This window comes from Meleagris gallopavo, chromosome 4 (genome assembly GCF_905368555.1).
Source record: "Meleagris gallopavo chromosome 4, MGAL_WU_HG_1.1, whole genome shotgun sequence".
NCBI lineage: Eukaryota > Metazoa > Chordata > Aves > Galliformes > Phasianidae > Meleagris > Meleagris gallopavo.
The window spans coordinates 16,524,891-16,546,597 of NC_139407.1; the positions used below are offsets into that span (position 1 = coordinate 16,524,891).

At 35.6% G+C, this 21,707-nt stretch overlaps 1 protein-coding gene across 3 annotated transcripts in view; it reads left to right on the top strand.

The window, feature by feature from the left end:
• GRID2 (glutamate ionotropic receptor delta type subunit 2) overlaps nt 1–21,707 on the top strand; it is a 690,924-nt gene that overhangs the window by 144,982 nt on the left and 524,235 nt on the right. For all 3 annotated transcript variants that reach the window (XR_014882859.1, XM_085222277.1, XM_085222276.1), the window contains exon 2: nt 3,345–3,500. Coding sequence is in view for 2 of the 3 variants with exons in the window: in XM_085222277.1 (XP_085078403.1) it covers nt 3,345–3,500 (156 nt within the window). In the remaining variant the exon portion in view is untranslated. The remainder of the gene's footprint in view (nt 1–3,344; nt 3,501–21,707) is intronic.

Here is a 21,707-nt window from a genome sequence, read left to right on the forward strand (position 1 = left end):
CTGTGGTTTTGTAATTTTGTAGCTTTATGTGAGGAAAGCAGACAATGTGTAAAATTCATTTTGAAGTGTGATATACTTTAGTTCCTTTGATTTTGTTTGAGTTGGCTAAAAAAATGTGCTGGAAAGAATAAGGTTCCAAACTTGATGATGTCAAGCCTCACCAACTGAAGAAGTTTAGGGCTGCAGTTAGTGCTATCTGGAAAAACTCTGAGAGACCCTACTCATATCAGAAAGCTCTCTTGTATTAACCAGATTCCTGAAGCCACAGAAAATTGAAAATATTTCAGCAATGTTTGTGTAAACCAAAAATATCTTTGTTTTCATTCAAATTAGTTTTATTTTGGAAACCTAACAAAAATGAACAAATTGCATAGTAACGATTGTTGTGTAGACAAACAGTTGAAGGAAACCTTTGTACCTACAAGCATATGTATAAGAACAGGAACAATTTGAAAATGCTTCAGATGCTGCTTTGAGTGTTTCAGTTTTGAGAACAAAAATTAAACAAACTTGGAGAATCAATTATGAGATAAAATTTGTTCTCACCATTTGAAGCTGAATGCACATGCTGCTATGCAGTGACATCTCCTGAATGGAACAGTGTTGTCTTTAGTATATCTCAAAAGGATTTTGTATAGTTAAATTAGATCCTTTAATGGGTAAAACCTTAATTTCTGAAGGAAACTGGGCTAGGTTGCTCAAGCAGAAGTTACTGCTCTCATGTGATTTTACAATCCTTTTATATATATTTGTTTTACCTATGCAGATATAAACTAAAGCATGTGTTATGTCTCATTTCTGTAATGCAGCTGGTTTAATATGTCAGATGCAGTGTTGTTTAGGGAGTGTCTGGTAAATGGAGCTATAAATGTTGCTTACAATAGGCAGTGTAAAACTGAAGCAGTTGTACTGTAGCAAGGAAGAATATAATTTGTGAATACTGCATGGAATTTAATCAAATCCTATGCTTTATGTATGTTCAGATGCTATCAGAGATAGGATGTGCTTCAGGCTGAGAAACCAGAGAAAATACGTAGTTTGTTAGGGGCAGCCATGACGGAAAGGAATTAGAAGGATTCTGAGAAACTTATTACAGCACTGGTGAAAGCACCAGTGCTGCAACACTGGGAGCAGTTCTCTACTAACCAGTGGCAGGGCTGTGATGCTAGGGGGATTTTTGTGATAGCTCTTTCAGAAGAAACTCTGGATGACTTGGATTTCTCTGTATCCAATGCTCTGTAACTTACCTGGTTTGTGGGGACAAAGCCAGGCCTAAGGCAGTATTGCTCAGCTGTATAATAAGAAGCTGTACTCTACAGTGTTAGTTGGAAAGTGTCTTACTAAGGTGATTGCAGTGGAGTCAACAACTGCCCACTGTGTATGCAGTAGGTGCATGTTCACTTGCTTCTCTGTGGCATTTGTTGTTGGATTACTTAATAATCATGTACGAATGTTCCTTCAAATGTTTATTAGTGGTAAACATGACTATGTTATGTAGTCTTAATCAGTATAAGTATATGCTCTGTTTCCTTCTCAAAAACTAAGAAAAAACAAACCAAGAAAAACAATTAAAACAGTCCCCCCCAAAGTACTTACAGAAAACAAACAAAACCAAACACAAAACCAGCAAAACCAAATATACAAGCACAAGTAAATTGGGCTAAAACAAACACTGTTTTCTAAGATTAGAAACAGAAATATGTTTTAGGATATTTCACCAGGTAAAGTCTCTTGTACCTTTAAATTTTACTTGGATACAAAAATCATCTTCTTGGAGAAGCTATAGTTTGCAGCATCTTGCATACTAAGTGTTTTCTCAGCTGTGAGGCTTTGCTTTATGGAGCTAAATTTAAAAAAAAAAAAAAAAAAAAAGGAAATAAAATCAAGGGAGAAAATGAATCTTTTCAATTGAGATTTGAACAGAGATGACAGGTGAATGAGGTGGAGAGGTAAAGAACAGCTGTTCCAGATGGCAGCAGCTTCAGGAAGAAAATGTTTGAGTCAAAGCGGTCAGACTGTATGAAGAGATGCTCATGTGTAGAATGAGTGGTGCTGGCAGGGAGATGGGTGTTGGAGGCCAGTGGAATAAATACGATAAATAATGCATATGAAGTTAACTTCTCTTAAAGTAGCCATTGCCTCTAAATCAATCTTGTCCCACATCACTGCAAATATTTTTCATGAGATCATCAGTAATCGGTATTATATGTACCCTTTGGCTGCCTCATCACATGCACTCTTAGTTCAGTTTTGTGTTGACAGTGGATGCTCAAGAATAAATAAGTCTGAAAACTTAAGAAATTTTTTAAAAAATAGCTACAATTTTCAAATGTTTGTTTTTGAAGAATCCTTTCAGTCTCTATAATCTACATAAATGCAAGTCTTAGAGGTGCTTGAATACTTCACAGACCCAATTTGAAGCTTTAAACAATAAAACATTCTTCATAGGACTGTCATGCTGTGATTTGAGCCATCTCTGCCTAAATAGTTAATATAGGAAACTAAGTAAAATAATAGAAAATTAGTGATGCTGAAAGTAACACAGATTAAATAAAGTGGAAAATAGCACCCTCTAGCCTGGGTGTTCCTTTTCAAAATACCTGAAGAATTGATTGTGCAATCTTTGGAAACCTTCATGCTGCCGACTCCTTCTGTGTTTAATGGTTTTCTATTGAAGATACTTTGCTTGAAGATTCTGGGGAAAAGGCAGAACACTCACTTTATGTCATATTCATAAAGGGAGAAATAACTTTAATTAATCAATTCAATTTAATTTACTGACAGATGGTTAAGCTGGATTGGTTCTTTTATAAATCTGATAGGAGTTAGACCTGAAATAGTTTATCAGCTGCTGACCTGTCTATTGATCGCTGCTGTCAATTCTAACTCATATTCCCAGTACAATTTTACAATTATTTTCACCTTATTTGAACTTCATTTCTTTTTTATTTTGCTTTTAATGATCACTAAATATAAGGTGCAACTGATAACTTAGCCCATTTTGTTTATTCTGTGTATTAAATAGCACTTTTGGTATTTAGTTCTCATTTCTTGGCCATAATTCTCCACAGATGATTTCTTTTGTCTAAACAAAGATTCCCACTATTTCTAGCTGGACTAAATGTTTCTCTTCTATTTCTGCCCTAAATTTTTTCAAAATAGAAAATCTCTATTTTTTGATGTAGCTTCTGGGTTCAGTGTTTTGAGAACTGCTCATCAGAGGTGAGCAAAAGGGTGAAATTACAGCATAAAATATGACTTGAGTGGTTATGATTAATGCTTTGAAATGTATGTGAAATGTGCAACCTCAATTTTCTTTTTTTCCTTTGTTCTTTATTTCCCAGGAGCAATTTTTGATGAATCTGCTAAAAAAGATGAGGAAGTTTTTCGAATGGCAGTTGCTGATCTCAACCAGAATGATGAAATCTTACAAACAGAGAAAATCACATGTTCAGTGACATTTGTGGATGGCAACAATCCATTTCAGGCAGTTCAAGAAGGTAGGATGTGATTTTTTTTTTTTTTTTTGTTTTTTGTTTTTTTGTCTTTTTCCATAGAATATCAAATTCTGCCTTTGGTTTTGAATTTAGCTGGTATGGTTTGTGCTGGTCTAGTGACTTCAGGCTGTAAACTTCAGTTTATATCTGTTTTGCTGTAAAGGCTACTGAAAAATGGTACATCAGTTATTCTACATCTTTACTCTTTTTTCAGGTTATTTTGAAGTTGTTGTCAAACAGATAGTATTAAGAGGTCATAGAGTACTATTTCTTGGTTTCATTTCATGAGGATACCGGCTTACTTTGTTGGATAATAGAGGTTGCCATGTGTCTAAGCTTTTAGCACGTTCACTTGAAAAAGTTACCTGTATTATAGGAGGGATTAGAGATAACCTTATGACTCAGACAGTCACCCATGTCCAACATGATCATTCTATCATTTTCAATTTCCCAATTACTGCACAAGCGGTGAGGACGCTGCTTTTGGGCTCTTGTGAAAGCAGTAAGATGATAGCAGGATTCAGTATTTGAAATCCTTCTGAGCTGGTGTGCCTGAACGATTGTCTGAAAAGACAGCTATACAGACTTGTTAGATGTATGGATTTGAATTCCAAAGTGTTTGTATTTCTTTGCCATTCTAGCACTATTATCTTTTTCTGAGTTGCAGGGCATATGTTTATTGTACGTACATTATTAAACTTGAGTTAAAAAGAAAACAAAATATTGATGGCTTTTGAAATCCTTATTGGCCACTTTAGATTGACAGTTCACATAGAACTTTAAGATTTATCTAGCTAATTTGCAAACAGTTGCTGCAATACCTGAGAAATTAAAAGTTAAACGCCATTTGTTTTCAATGGGCTTTTGACAATGAAGGTGTTAATAGGAGGGTACCCAATACTTGTATATTTTTTTTATTTTTTATTTTTGTCAACAGAATACTTAATTTATGAAATTTTAGGAATTTTTGGTTTAGTTCAAATTTTGCAATTGTGGGTTTTTATGGCTGACTTTGAAATTAATTCAATTTGGATCAATTCAATCTATTTCGATCTATTAAGATAGACATAAAAGCCATTAGGTAGGTGTAGAATCTGTAGGGTTGGGAAGTGGCAAAGTGTGGTCAATCTTTTTAGAAACTTTTTTTACTGTTATTATTTAAACTTTTTTCCAGTTGGTCCAGGATGAATAATATTAAGTGATGCTCTTTGATTAACACTGATTAATGCTGATACTTAACTATTTCCTATATCAATGAGACAGAGGAGTTGCTAATTATTATATAGAACTGAGTTTTAAGAAAAACATTTGATTCTTACTTAAAGGAGAAAGGATTGTCTAGAAAATTAAAGCACGTCAAATGAGTTGATGACCTTATACTTCAATATTCAATTATTTTTTTTTTTTTTCCACAACAACTGCATACGTCATTTAAAAAATAATATAGTCAGTACCTGAAATGTGAATGGAGTTGATTTGACAGAAGTTGGAATGTCATGTGTCAAGGGGAAGAGGTCTGTTGTGATATGCAAGAGTTCAAGAAATTGCTTGATGGTAAAAACTATTTCTTGTCAGTGTGTGGTTGAATATAACTACGTGGCCAGCAAAGCCTTATATAATTTTAGTGAAGAATGACAGTTTCATCTTTGATATGCATTTATCTGGAAATTTGTTCATCGGTCTATTTTTATACAGTTAATATTTGCTTTTAATTAGTTGAAATTGAATATAAACATAGGTTGTACTGTAATGTTTCAATTAATTTACACCAGGTTTCTTCCATCTCCCTTTTTTCCACATCCTTACATCACTTGTATCCTGTTCTTAATGGATTTCTTACAAGCATTAATAGAAGGGGAGAGGATCTCTGTAACATTACCACATATGTCATATCTTATATCTTTGTGGTGGTTGTGGGGTGAGAAGAGCAGTAAGAATGGACCACTTTGTAAGCACAAAAAGGAACAGGTCTTATATGAGTAGTAATATGCTTAGCAATACATATACACGTAAATGCTCAGACTTACGTATTCAGCTTGTAAAAAGTAACAGAATGAGGCAAAGTTTTCTGTATCGCACTCAGTATATCCAAACTTCCATTTCTGTGCCAGTATAGCTTTTCCTTAAGCAACACAGCAATACTGAAATGCTGATATCAGTAGAAGGTATCATGTACTCTCCTAACTAATACAGCCTAGAGTACAAAAATTATACTGTGGCACACACTACCTGAAATTTGAACTCATAATTTGTCTTTGAATTTATTTTTAATCTTGTTGAAACTATAAAGACTCCTATAAAACTAAAAAAACAACTTTGACATTTAGCAAAACGATCACTTAAATCATTAAAGATTAAAAACTTAAAATTCACCTAAAATTATCTCAAGTATACCATTTCTAGTAACTGGCTCAGATTTTGATTTTCAAAAAAACAGGAAGTCAGGAGTAAAGAACTGATAAAATGAAACTTAATTTGCAGAGAAGATTTTTACAAATGTATTTTTAATAATAATCCACTCGTGAACCACATGTATTATTTCTCTTTTATTTAATTTTATTAGCAACATTAGCAAGTGACTTCCAAACAAAATAAACAAGAGCACTCAGATAATTTGTATTGATTCTTGGATGTAAAGATAATTAATTTGATGGGACTGGCTGGAGCACAGTACTTACTGTTCTCGATGAATCTGTATAAATTATTATGGTGCCCTGAAATGTCTTCCGATTATACCTGAGGGCATCTCATTAACAGTTCTGATTGGATGATGAAACTACATGGCAAAACTGAGTGGTTTTATCCCAGAAGAGCAGTGAATGACATGCCCCATAATATCACTTGAAGTGCCCTCGGAGATGATTTATAGTCATGTGATAGAGCACAGACATAGGAGATGAAATTGATTTTCTTTAAGTTAGTGAAATTTTCCTACCCTTTGGTTTATGCTGTGTCAGAAAGGAGCAACAGTGAATTTGTGCACAATTTTATAGCGTGACTTATGTTGACATGTCAACATTATAGGGCAGTATGGACACTTCATCAGGGTGCATTCAGGAGGGGGAGGACTGCTGTGGGGGGGGAAATAAGACCAGAGCAGTCAAGTTGAGTATCAGAGAGTTGCCTGGCCAGCATGTGGAGCTGTAGCAGGATGAGTATGGGTTTGGAAAGGAATATGGCCAAGAGGCAAGTAGATGGCAGCTACCCTGATCTGGACTGGGGTGTGCCACCTAGCTTCTGAAACGCATATCTACCTATGAACATAGTGCAGCTTTTTCTCCCTTTCTTTCTTCACTACAAAACACTTCACAACATTTATAATGCACTTTTTTTTCAGGTAAGGTCTCAAAATGTTAGCATGCTGGCATGAGTGAGAAAGGAAGGATATTGTCTGGCTTTTTTATGTTGTCTCAAAGTTGAGTACTATGAAGTGAAAGCAGGAACTACTGTTTTCTTTGTGTAAATAGTGAAGGAAGTAGTGATAGCCAGTTATTGCATGGCACCAAGTTAATGTTGTGAGAACTATGAAACAGGGAATTACGGTCCATACTAGTGTCAATCATAAAATATACTATTATACTACAGACTTTCCTTCTTGTGAGACTTGAATTTACAGCAGCATTTAAATAGGAGTGGGACAGGCATTCTACAATATATTCAAACTGTAATTATTTTTGGAAGGCGACATGCTTATATATTCCTTTTAATGAACTGGGTTGTTGTTTTGCTGTTTACTTTTTAGCTTTTACAGGGAATTTTTGTAAAAAAAAAAAAAAATCACTCTTCTCATTTGTCAGGAAATCACTGTTTTTTCACAATTCTCACTTTTATTAGTCTTTACTCACTTCTGTACACTAATAATTAAAGTCTAAATGTTATGATTCAAGGCCTGCTACTACCTGCAGTTCTTAACTTGTCATTCATAATATGATCTTGTAGCTCATGTGAAATATGCATTTTGTAGGGATTCTCACCCGAGTTACTTTGCTGGACTTATCATTGGGTTTCAATCCACTGCTAATGATTCTCTTGTATCCCTTGTCTTCTGTTTTCCAGTCATATTTCTGCAGTACTGGTTTATTCATATCTGGGGGAAAGCATTTTTCGTAATAAAGGTATCACTGTCTACTTTAATTTCTATCTCAAATTTCACAAAGGGCAAGTAGAATCTTTGCTAACACTTTAGCTCACACTGATCTGCCTCCTTGGGCAGCATAGTACCTACAGCTCCTATATTGCCATTCCAATGTGCACGTAAGAGTTGTGGAGTGAATCCTGTAGATGCTAGCAGTGCTGGAGGCATCCAGGCATTTGGAGGGCTGTTGGCGTTTGACAGAACCCACATACAAAGACGTGCACAGAGGCCTCAGAGATCCACTGCCAGTTTCTTAAACCTCATGGCCGTTGCCTTTTGTTTGTATTTGGTACTGCTAATTTCTATTTTACTCCTCTTCCTACCCATTTTACTTTTCTTGACAATATCACGTTTTACCTATCTTTAATGATCTCTATAATGATCCAATGCCAACTTCTATAGGCAACATAAAACATATGACATAGATTTTGCTGATGCTGTTTGAAATTCGTTTTTTTTTTTTTTGACAAGTTTTCCAGTAGCAATCATATATAGGTTTTATTTTTATTTTTTTTTTATATGAACCTTCTTGTCATTCAGGTTAGTAACCAGAGTATGCTTACAGACACCAACTCAAGCCTTTGTAATGGCTTTTGAAAGCTTATTGAGATCAGTGAAGTAAATAAGGCAGTGAGTCATAACTAAGTGGTGTTCAGCTGTAGAATTACAGAGGTTTGTAGGGCAGCAATATGTATGAAGGTCACATGCAGGATTTTATTCAAGCAGAGTTTTACGGTCAGAAATTATGGCCTTATGGATACATCTGCTTTGGCTTTTGGGACTAGATGAATGTTATAAGATTGTCCTTTTGTGGTTGTGTTTTTTTTTTTTGTTGTTTTGTTGTTTTTTTTTTTTTTTGTTTTGATTGCTATAGAAACCTGTGTAAATCCACACGTCACGGACTGCTAAACTTTCTGTCACTTTGTGTCACTTATTTCTTCACATTCCTTACTCTTTCTAACACTGTTTATTAATCAATATGTGTTCAGCTTGAGATTAAACCTTTGCAGATTTGCACTTCCTCATTGACCTTCCATTTTATTTCAGGTTCACTTTCTTCCCAGTAAAATGGATTTTGATGTAAAATAATCTTACAAATAGTGAAGGGGAAAAATCATTTTCAGCTAGAATTTGAACTATAAAATGTTTAGTGAAAATAGGAGTAGAAGCATTACAGTGGCAATATAAAATTCCGTTGTAAATCAGGAACTATAGGAAATGCTGGCAATTGCAAATTGCATCTATTATCATTACTTCCATACTTTAAAAAATATGGTGTAATTCTCTTGAATTTCCTACCCTCTATGTGTTTGAATTGTGTAGTAGCAGTGATGACACTGCCAAGTTCCAAAGTGCTGGTACTCTTCCACAGCCTTGCTCTCATTTTTCCTCCTAGTTTTGCAAAATCAGTCAGATCTCCAGTTTGTGAACAGGGACTCCAAGTGTTGGCAGCTTAAGAAAATAGCAGATTTTACAACTCTTACAACATTGTGGTGGTTGGAAGATTGGGGTTGCATGAGAAAAGATCAGGGAGAAGGGAAGAGGGAGCCCTGATCAGGCTAGAAAGGAGCATGTCCTAGAGATTTTTCTTAGGATGAGCAGGAAACATTTTTAACACATCTTCAGCTACAGTTTCAAAGTTATTGTGACCTTCCTTTGCCTGTAGGTAATTTACCAAGAGCACACTGCAAACTGTAAAAGAGGATCAGATTTATTTTGAGTAAGGTGGCATACTGCTTCAGCACTTAGAGTAATTGTGAGACTTCCACAGCTTTCCAGTCTTCAAATTTTGGGCTCCAGCGTTTCCCAGCTCTGAATTCTTGCTGTAGTAATGTTTTGTTTAATTGTAGCACAACTTCCATTGTTTTTGCTTCCAGCTTGAAAACTAATTCTGGCAGTTGTGCTAGACTTGGAGATAGATCTAATCTTTCAGTTCAAGTTCAACATTTGGCTCATCCAAATAAATGTAAACGTAAGTAAATAAATGGAATCACTCAGTGCATCAAGAATGGATTTTCCAGAGTAGTTTATGCAACATGGGAACTAAGGTTTCAGGAAGGAGGTGCAAACCTTAGCAGTCCTTTGCATTCATAGATGGCAAATCTGAAACTTTTAAGATAGATATCAAGTTTAAACCAGAGATATAAGTGCAGTTGAAAAAACATTTCCAAAGGATGCTTTCTGAATAGCTGAGCAAAAGGGGGGAAAACTTTTTATTAAAAATAAAAAAAACAGTGTGGACTAGGGCAAATTCCTGGCATCTGTAGTTATTGTTATTCATGTTGTCTTACAGAATATCTGAAATTCACTAAACACAATGTTTATGATGGCTGTATGTATTTCTTGTGGTTTAAATGAGCAATACTGGTGTTTCCACGGAAACCAATTTGGTTCAGATGACCAGGATGCCCAGCTGCTTCCCACTGTTAAACTCAGCCACATAACAGCATTCAGACTGATCGATATTGCTGGAGGTATTTCTGCAGACCATGCGACAAAACAAGGACTAGCATTTAGGAGCTCATTTTGCCTACCCCATTACCTCTATTGCAGTCTCCTTTTCTTCCTGCTTTCTCTTAACCTAAAACAGCCAGAGTGATTTCCCCTAAAAATTATTGCATTGGCTGTTGCTAGTTGCCAAAGTTTGGCTCAACATAAATTTTTAAGGCAGATTTTGAACTTTCTATCAGAGAGCTTCCCCTTTCAGATGACAGACAGCAATTTAAATAGACATAAAAGAACTTCCTCCTCAGACTTCAGCTTTAAAAGCGTGTGTCTACGAGGCACATTATTAACCTTTTTTAAAAAGGTGAATCAAGTAAATGAATAAATAACTGTACGGGTGTGATGGCCTTTGATACTGGAGCACAGAGTGAATTTTCTCATGTTACCATAGGAGTTACTAGATAGGCTGTTATTCTGATACTCACAATTTAAATGGAGATTGGATCATTTCTTGTTTTGCAGTATGTGTATTTCCACTGGCAGTTCACAAGTGCTCTATGTATGTTTTCATATGATAAAAATTGTGCTTGAATCTGCCATGTTAATGTTTTCTGACATGCTGCTAGTAATTTACTTTTAAGAGAGCTATACAAATTGTGATGTGATTAGATAATATTTGTAGCACATTTAAATGTTTAAAGATGCTGTGCCTGAAGGCATTTGGGGTATTTTAACAAATAGAAGTATAGAAACAAAGCAAATGAGAGATGCTTCATCTTCTCAGATGGCAATTATTTAGCTTCTACCATAGGCTATTAGTCCCCCCCTTAAAACAATCTCCTTAAATAATTAATGGACACTCTATTGAGATTTCCTCCCAGTCTTTTCATGGATCACTGTCCACCAAAATCACTTGAGCAGTCAATCATCACTGTCCAACCAGAAATGAGTGTTTGCAGATAGGCCTAGTAGTGTGTGGTGGCAACTGCTGAGCTATCAACTGTTGTATTCACTTATTTTCTGCTTTGTGCAGGTAATCTCCTTTTTGCTGCTGCTTTTCCCAAGTTCTCTGAGTTAAGCAAAAGTCATAGTATTTATTTCCTCTGACAGTTCAGGTAGAAACATGTATCTAGCTGCATGCAAATAAGTATTTAATTTGTACATCTATATTTGTGTTGATCTAAAAGTCAGCGTAATTAATTTAGTTAATTAATTGTGTAATTAGTCTCCCCTTTGAGCCTTTCTTCTTCTTTGCTTTCTTCTATCTTTTCTTAGGAACAACGTTTTTTTGTGGTTGTTTTTGTAATCTGATCACTCTTGGAGCACAGGCTGTATTCTGTTTTGTGTCAGAGACATTTGGCTATTTGTGTGATGCAAATTATTTTAAGCATACTCTCCTATATATACATAATCAGAGGAAAAATGAACTTTATGGAAGACGGGAGTGTTTTAAAATCTAATTCTGATAATGAGGAAATGAGCCATGACACTCTGGAGTCAATTATTAAGGTCATTTTCTTAGACAAGGAAATTAATTATATTTAAGCCAAATTCTCTCTCAGATTTTTTATATTGTCCACTATTAACTAATTCTGACTACATATCAATGTATGAAAAATTATCAGAGCAGTTACAAGGACAGACATGGAAACTAGTCAGTGTTGTATTAAAACAGTAATCATATCAGAGAACCGTAACCCTTCATGTTATCTTTTTTGAAAGGATGTCTGGGATTTCAATACTCATATGAACAGTATGTCAATGCAAAGATAGTGTTTGTGATCACTAGCCTCTCAGAAACTGTTTTTCCCTCTTTAAAACTCTGTTTTCATTTTGTTTATTTTAGGGGAGTATTTTCATCAGAAACTTGGCAACTCTGACTTCTCCATATGGCTGTAGTTTCTGTCTTATTGCTTGAAGCTGAAATGTGCCTGTAGATCACAGCCATGCCCCTCTGACTTGTGGAAAAGAGTCTGAATTTCCCTGCTTGTGAGGCCACAAAAAGCAGTTAAATATGTAGAAATCTATAGAAGTTTTGCTTCTTTATCTTATGACAGGAGGGCTGTAATATACTGGGCTCACTCATTAGAAAGTTCCAGTAAACTGTGCTCAGAAATTGTAGCCTCATGTTACAGGGAAACAATTTCTGTTTAACTCATTGTTTCATGACCTGGTGCAAGAAAGGAAGCAAGCAAGATGCTACAATGGCTTCTCCACAAGTAATGCTTTCTATTTTATTATGGTGGCCCATGACATCATAGATAAATGTTGGTGGTTTGAATGCTTGCTGATTATTTATGGAGATGATGTGAGCACAATGAGGCGGTGGGTGGTACAAATGTGTGTGGTATGCAGGCAGTTGTTCATTGCTGGAAAAATGCATAAGTATTAGTAGTGGCTGCTGTAAACCAGAATCTTGTAGCTGGGAATTTGCTCTATCAAATATTGTTATTTTGTTCTTCGTATCTGTTGTAATTTCCTTCTGAGATGGGAGGCATTACTTTTGGAGCGACAATTTGTTTTTCGAAGATGTACGCTTTCATCCATTTAGGACTGTGTTGTGACTCAATGCCAGGCTTTGTGCTAGTTAGCCACTGAGTGGCTTTTCTTCTTTTCAGAGAAATAATAATATTTGGTGAATATAAAAACCATTCTGACTATCAGAAGTTAAAGCCGTGGTCCAACAGTTTGTGTACTCTTCAATGAGTGAAATCAGAAGTGTGACATGATCTTAAAAGACAAACATGTTAAAGTACTTCTAAAAAGATCCAATAGTTCTACTTAAACCGTATGAAATTTTGAATTTCTTCCTGAAGTCTTTGGTAACCCCGATTCTCCGACAGAAGAAAGTAAAAAGAAGTGAATGGGTATTGATGAAGGAAGAGGATAACTGCCATTTGGTTTTCTTGCCTTTCCAGTATTTTCTATCTTTACTTGTTTATCACTTATTTTTAATTAGGCACTAATGGATCAATGAGCAAAATCATACTCTTTTATGTGCCTGGCTCATTGAGTTCCATTCGTTGTGTGGTAGAAATTTCTTCCCTTGAAAAGCATGAGAATTTCTAGAGAAACCTCAGTAGCATGGTATCAAAGTGATGTCTTGCTTAACTTGGTTATGTTAGAGTAACACAATGATCTTGAGTTAAAATATGAGCGTACATAAAACCAAACTCTGAAAACACTGCCTTAAGAAAATATTTTAAAATTTGTTGGTAAGTCTTTCATCATTTTTTTAATTCTTTTGTTTATTTCTGGCTGTTCATTGACTATTTGACAGCATCTGTTTTTATTTAGCCAATTTTTATAACATGAATATACAGTCATCTAAAACAAGTAAATAGCTTTCTCTAATGTTATGAAAGAGTCAAAATTCAGTGCTTTGCATTACCTCTGAAAATCAGTGTGGTTACTCATACTTGGAAGCATCAGGCTCCACAGATATTTCTGAAAACTTTAGTGAGATTTGCTTGCTGCATGATATCTTGGTGGTATCTGCTTGACTAGAATTCTTTTTGGAATTCAAGTCAACTTACCTTCACAATACAAACGGGATTCAATCTTAGTAAAGTAGCTGAAATATGAGTAATTCAAGCTGCCAATCAACCAGCCAATCAAACATCAGAAGAAATGTAATAAATGAAATGGACAATAATTGTCATCATATTACTTCAAAGATGATTTTCTTTCTCACAAATTGACAAGCTGAACTGTGCCACTGACATTCAGGAAAACAGGGAGGAATTGTATAAAGAAAAATGTGAAAGTAACATTTAAAGATTTGCCTGTGCCCTTCTAATCAGACTTAATATCATATGTGTTTAAAACTAGCAGTGTCAATGCTAGATTTTGATAAAATATACAAAGGGCAAATGTAAGAAGCTCGTGATGGCTTTTGTAATGCTTTCTGGAAGATGCAGAAGTGAAGCAAAGAAAGTACACGTGTTTATTGATTGTAGCACAATACAGGTGGCTGGAAGTTTTCCTTTCTTGTAATCTCCGATTTTCAACTTTGATGGTGATATGTAGTTGGGAAGAAGTGCATGATTTATTGCAAGAATTGTCTATCTTATGTAAAAAGGCTTCTTGCTAGAAGCAAGGCTTTTTGAATGAAGTTTTTGGTGAGGTCTCCTATGCCACAGGAGACAGTTATATGCTATTCAGCTGCAGGTTATGGATTGAAAGAATATTCTCCCATGTAGGATATTATCACTTTATCCAGCTTTGTAAGTTAGTCCATTCCTTGAGATGCGTTAGGCTATTTGCATTTTGATTTCAAAGGAGAAATGTAAGTCTTTACACATATATTAACGTTCAGATTTGGTAGGGTTGGAAAGCTTTAGGAAGTATTGGAGTGTATGCATGTTTTCACTTGATGAGTTTTGAGTAACTTTTTGATTAAGTTGAGAGAGTTTAGTGGTAAATAAGTATCTTAGAATCATATAATTGTTTGACTTAAAAGGGACTGAGGGACCATTAAAGGTCATCTATTCCAGCTTCTCTGCAATGAACTCGTTTACAGATTGATCAGGTAGCTCAAAGCCCCGTCCAAACTGACCTTGAGTGTCTCCAGGGACAGGACATTAACCACCTCTCTGAGCAACCTGTTCCAGTGCCCCCTTTATCATGAAAGCTTTTTTCCTTATATCCAGTTCAAACCTCTTCCAGTGTGAAACTATTTCCCCTTGTCCTGTCACAGCAGACCTTGATAAAGAGTCTGTCTCCTTCTGTCTTAGAGTCCCCCCTAGATACTGAAGGCTGCTATAAGGTCTCCCTGGACTTTCTCTTCTCCAGGCTAAACAACCGCAGCTCTCTTAGCGAAGATGTTTCACCCCTTGGATAATTTTTGTGACCCTCCTCTGGATGCTCTCCAACGTGTCCATGTAATTCCCATATTGAAGACTCCATCTCTGGAAGCAGTACTCCAGGTGAGGTCTCACTAGCACAGAGTAAAGGGATGGCAGGATCACCTTCCTTGACCTGCTGGCCACCCTTCTTTTTATGCAGCTTATGATACGTTAAGGTTTTCTGGGCTTGCTACATGTTGCTGGGCAAGGGCATATTGTTGACTTGTGTCCAGCACGCCATTCACGAGTACCCCCGGTCCTTTTTTGCAGCGCTGTGCTCTATCCTTTCATACTCCAGCTTGTATTAATAGTGGGGGTTGCTGTGACCCAGGTCCAAGACCTTGGTTTTGTTGAACCTCATGAAGTACACCTGGGCCCATTGCTATACCCTGTCGAGGTCTCTATAGATGGCATCCCATTCCTCAGGTGTGTTGATTGCACCACTCAGCTTGGTGTCATCCACAGACTTACTGAGAGTGCACTTGATCCCACTATCTATGTCACTGAAGATATTAAAGAGCACTTGTCCCAGTACTGACCCCTGAAGGAAAAGGATCCTCTTTCCTGGGGAGCTGCACACTGAAAAACGGAAGGAATACTGTTGTGAACATAAAGTTTGTGCCACTTCTTTCTGACTCTATATGAAACTTGAGGAAAAAAGGATTACAACTTGAAGGTAGCAATTGTGTTGTACACACAAAAACTTAAGCCAAATTTTAATTGTAAATAGTTATCAAACAAGAATCGATGGAGTCATTCCAAGTTCTGGAGTACATTGATGTACCTGGTTCTTCTGAAACTTATAGTAAACCTTTAGAAAAGCATGAAATACTCACATACTGGTCATGAGTTGAATAATTTAAGTCTCATATGACTGACAAACCTGAGATCTCTCCCCCTCTTACTTCCACCCACAGTTTATACCGAAGACTCAAATTCTGTTAATAGAGATGAAAAGCTATTTCTCATGAGCTCAGGAGGGGTGGTGGGGGGGTAGGGGGGCATGGGACACTGGGGCATGGTGTTATATCTTTAATGCTGCATAATTCACAGAAATGGATATGGAGGATTTAAGAATAATTCTCTAGCTCTAACTTTCAAAACAGGAGTTGAGTAGAAACTGATGCTTCTAACCTCTGCAGGATATTGAACAATGATAATGCAAGAAAGAGATGGTTTTGTATTTTTCAGTTACTAACAGGAATTTGAAGATATTTTTTCAAATTAGTTATCTGTACAAGCTCTTGGTGTTTAAACATAGCAATGCCTAAACAGAAAAGAGTATTGTAATTATTGAAAAAAACAAACACCTTCAAACAATACAATGATTTTGGATAGAGAAGTATGGGGGTGCATATAGGGCATCTAAATGTGTGATAAAATTCTTGTAGTTACCAAGGTTACAAGAACATACATGATGTGATCTGAAAATGCAACAGTAATCTCTTCCTTTTAAACCTGTCACTGCAGCAGCAACTTGAGCATTTCAAATAGACGTTCCCTAAAGCTTTACCTGGCATAAAAATTATTTGACAGATATATCTGTCTTGTGGAGTCATTACATCCGGCAGCTGCAATATTTATTGAGATGGAATAGACTGCAGTTTTGGAAATATCAGAAGTCTTGGAAGAATTAAATATGATTCCAAGATTATATGGGATGAAAGTAAATTCTGAAATGTTTATCTCTGTCTGTCAGTTCTCTTAGCGCTCAAAGTCTGCAATCTGATTATTTTTTAAACTGTTTCATCATATCTGCAGATGTGACTTAAATTTAATCATAAGGTTTCATACCTAGTCTGTCATCATAGAATAATGTAAAGCATAATTAAGTAAGTGTGAACTTAAATGGTCTGTTTTATGTAGTTTGACTTTTTGTTTCCAAGAAGCTTCTTGGAAACTGAACTAAGATCTATCTTTCTGTATGCTGTGCTCTGGTCCTGACTAAATTTAGAAAGAGTACATGGTACTTGGCTGGGCTTCCTGTTGTAGGCCTCCTCGTTATTGTTCCGCAGGGCTGTGCTCATACAGACTAGGAGCACGATACCTACAGTGGGCCAAAAGGGGTGAAGGTCACTTTGTACCTAGAAAAATTAAATTGCATTTGCTTATAATTTAAAAGCAGATAAACTATTACTTCTAACTGGATCTTTGCTGTGGTCTCTTCTGATCTGCTTTTGTCAGTGCTGATTATGAATGTCCATGAAGATATGTTATTAAGAGTAGCCATTTTAGAACAAATTTCCATGGAAGTAGAGTCTATAATATTCAAATTATAGACCAGCCAAGACTAAATAAATAAATAAATACAAATAGGATACTTTGTTTTTTTCTTCTGTTCTCTGTCTAATATTCTTGTGTATGGTAACACCTGACTTGCTTTGGAGAAAATGGAAGTAGAAGGTTAGATAGCAGCATATTAGGACTCTTGAAGACGGAATTTTCTTTCTTTTTTTTTAAGCTTTCTAACTATAGAGCATGAAGTTTTAAATAGCACTTGATTTTTTGCAGAATAAGTAACCTATATAACATTTCACTACGTGGTAAAACATCTTGTGATCTTACTAGCCGTTTTTAAGGATAGTTGTAACTTTGTACAGATTGTGTCTGTCCAAATAAGTAGTTTATGCAAATAGTAATTTTAGGATGTTCTAAAACACCTTCTCAAATAAATTACTTGGATTCTTCTTCTTCTTCTTTTTTTTTTTAAACAAGTGTATCTGCTCTGTATCTCTGCCTCATAAAACTATTATACTCATTGGTACTGATTAGTACTAATTATAACCTGACCTCTATTTTTTTTATCAGCTTGATAAATTTTACCTATTCTGCTTGTTGATGGTTGACCACCAGAGTCTTATAGGTATGAGATCACATTCCAGTTTTGTGAAAATGTTTTGTTTAGTGCTGCAGAAAATCTTTGCTATTCCAAGTGTTATTTAAAAAATAATAATACAAGCAGATTAGCAATTATTTTCTCAGCTAACTCTTAGGATTATAGATAATCCTTGCTGATTTGAAAGTATTTCTCCTTAATGAATAAGAATGTTTACAGAAAATGATGCTGCTGTTTTTTCCTCAGCATCTCTCTTTGCTTGCAGCCAGCAGCTCAACCTTCATATCTGTTTTACAGTATTTGGGCTTTTCAGAAGGGCTATCTACATTGTGCGATGATGATCAGCTAGAAAAAGCAGGGTTATGACAATGCAATGCGGATGTTTGAGTAGAAAGAGAGAAATGTTCCCCAATCTGAATTTATGCTATTCTAAAGTTTTGGAGACTCCCAGAGGTACAATTTAGTATAATGTGCACTGATGGAGGCTGAGAAATCCAGGGCTGGGTAGAGAACGTGTTCTGGAGAATGATAATTGCTATTAGTGTTAAGGCACCATACCTGAACAGCAAGAATTGGACATGCCTGAACATCATGAATCTGTTCCTCTGCCTTCATCCACTTTCCATAACCTCGTGTTCCAGATGTTTTCAATAGCTATATCTATGAATTAAATCTGTTTTCTCCAACTTAAACTCTGAACACAGGGGAGACAACACTAAGTTTATTGCTTGATTCATTTTTCGCTCTTTGCTTTGCATTATTGCAAGAGAGCAAGAGATCTTCATGTTTTATTCAGCTAATATAATGTATATTTAATTTGCATTTTTAATGTTTTGAAAGGTGAAGGATAACAGCTTCAGCAGTGCTGAATGTGTTAACTTAATTGGTTCTAGGGCAACCTTAAATATTCTCAGAAATTATTCCATTGTGGAATCTTGCAGAGCCTGAAACAAGAGTCTGGTCAAAAGCTCACCTGGATTAAACCATCATTCTGCTCCATGAATTAGCAGGGACTCGCAGTGTGTGTTGGTGCTTCCTGATTATCTCTTTACAAATGCTGTCAGGAAGAGGACCCAAATCTAAATGCATAGAGACCATGACGGCACACTCAACAGTGCTGAATATTTCCTATATTTTCTTTGTCACTAGAAATTGGTGATATTATCATTTTTTAAGTCATTATTTCTGTACCTGAGAAATGGAGAAAGAAAACACGGCCCTTATTAATGGGTTTTGTATCAAGCAAAATTTATTTCCTAATTTGGCATTTCATGGTAGGATTTAGACTTCTAAGAGAGCACTTTTTACCTGTGTGGATTGCATATTATGAAAAATAACCAAATAAGATGAGATAAAGGCACTCCAGGATAATTGTCACTGTATGCCTTTTGCTGTGTTGTTAACGGCTCAAGAAGGTATGGACAGTTGTATCAAGCAAAAGAATCTGCATTCTGCAGATTAGATGTTGAGGTGATGCTATTTTCAACTGGCTAATAAATATTCTGAAGTGTGAGCTGAGAAAAACTCTTTCATCAAATTAAAGTAATTAAGTTAGCCCCAAAGAGACTATTTATCTCTAGTCTATAATTGTACACACTATATCAACCTGTGATTACCAAAATACAGATCACTTAAAACATAAATCAGATATTGTTACTGCAGTCTTTCTTCAATATGGCTGAATCACAGCTTTTTGGAATAATTTATATCATTGGTAGATCTAAGCATAAATGTGCTTAAAAAGATTCCCTTAGCAAAGCTGGTTCCCTAGTACTGAAGCTCTGTGTTTTGTTGTGTTTTCCTCTTCCAAGCCTGCTTCTGCATCTTCATTTTAAGTTTGATTTTTTTTTTTTTGACTAGCATAGCATACACAATTAAATTTATTTTTCCTACACATCATTTCTTGTTTTCTTTTCCTTAAACAGTTTGTTAAATGCTGTTGATATTTACAACAGAAATGTGGAAAGTAGCCAACATGTCTAAATTTTCTTTTTGCCCTGAAGTGGGTGGAACTTACCAAGACCTGCACTTGCAATGATTTATCTTCTTTATTTTTACCCTCTGATAAATGTTTTACATTTAGAAGCCTGACTTATGAATATGCTGATTACTTCCTGCCTAAAGCTGATCAATATATTCAGTACAACTTACAGTAAGATGGCATTTTATTCTTCAACTTTCTTAGACAAATTTTTAGGCTGCCTAACTCAGTGAAGTCTTTGACATTCTACCTCCACCTTGTAGGCCAAGCCATACACACAGAATATGTCAAGGGATGATTTCATTGAAAACACTTATTTAGAATTAGGTCACAATAATTTCAGCGACATCAAGCCATCACTTTCGAAAGGCCGTTTAATCTTGTATGAGTTATTGTTTAGTTAAAGGTTATTAATTACCATATGCCATTCTGTTAGTGGCAACATGCCAAAAAAGCACTCAGAGGCCTCCCCATTCACCCATCTATCCCTTGTAGTCAGCTAGAGTCAACAAGAACGTTTGGCTGTATGGCCAAAAACTTTAAAGAATTTGTCTGCCAATTCTTCCAATTATTCTATTAGTAAAATGCAGATTTTTAACATCATTCTTATTGTCTGGACTTAAGAAGAGAGAGATGAAGAAAAAAAGTGAGAATTGTACTATTGTATCATCCCATCTACCAGCAATTCTTAAAATATTATTAGAGACTTGTAATAAACTCCAGTCACAGCTATCCTCAGTTTCGGCAATATTTTCCCAAGTCACTGGTCTTATTTGAAAGTTGCTTCATTTTTCTTGCTTATTCTGTTATAATCTCTCGTGACCATCATTCTTTCATTTTCTTTTCCCCCAAAATGTCTTAGTAAGACATTACAACACAGTGCAATATACTTTTCTCTGCTAACAAATTATCGAGGCCTATTGGAAATTATATTGTTGTAGCATGTTCAGTGCAATAACCTATTCAAAAATACAGAGAGAAAATCAAAGGAGAGTAAATTTATTTTCATAACACTTAGGTCATTTGACACTTGTAATTTTTTATGTGATGAACTAGTGCTTTCATAAGAAGAGCAGAAGAACAATCAGTGTGTAATTCATTTTTGGATGCTCTGTGTAGGATTATGAAGGAAAAGCAGGACACTCCACAGCCGAAGTGATAATGTCCTCCAGCCAGTTACTGCACAGCACTGGGAGCCCAGTGAAAAGCATCCACTGACTAAATGAGCACATATTCCCCAAAGAAGCAGTTGTGGGAATTTGACTTCAGGCTTGACAGACAGCACTGCTTCAAATGTGACTTTATTTTTAATCTCATTGTCCAGCAGGAGGCCTGTAGGTCACTATGCAGAGATGGATAGATATTTGTGCAAAAAGTTTTCTGTACTTGTAGTGCAAGAATAATTTCAGATCTGAAACAGTGACATTAGCAAAAATCATACTCATGTTTTAAAAAAAGCTGTAGAGTCATTCATGGTATTCTGGGGAAAGTCAGCCGTTTTGGGAAAAGTCAGGCTTTTTCCTTAGTGTGAGATATAAGTGAGATATAATATTTTTCCCCTGAGATGATTCTGCTCAGTATAACTGAAGAGCTTTCTCATGAATTGTGCAGGTGCAAATACACTTTTACTAGGGATTTTATCATTTGGAAACATTATTACCAGAAAATGTTGTAAGATCTTAAGCAGAAGCTCTTAAAGGAAGATGCTGTAGCACTATGTATTATTAAATAACTGTAGAATGCAGAGAGAGACATGTTATGAGTGGTTACTTAGAACTGTCCTTAAAGCTGTTCAAATAATTTTGGTGTGTATTAATATCTTGTCTTTTTGATGCATACTTTGTTTTTATTTCAGATATGAGCATGTATTTGTAAATCATGAGGAATATATGTAAAATGTAAGATTGCAGCAAACAGGGATTAGCAACTTTTTGTAATGCTTTGTACTTAAATTAAGAACTTGAAT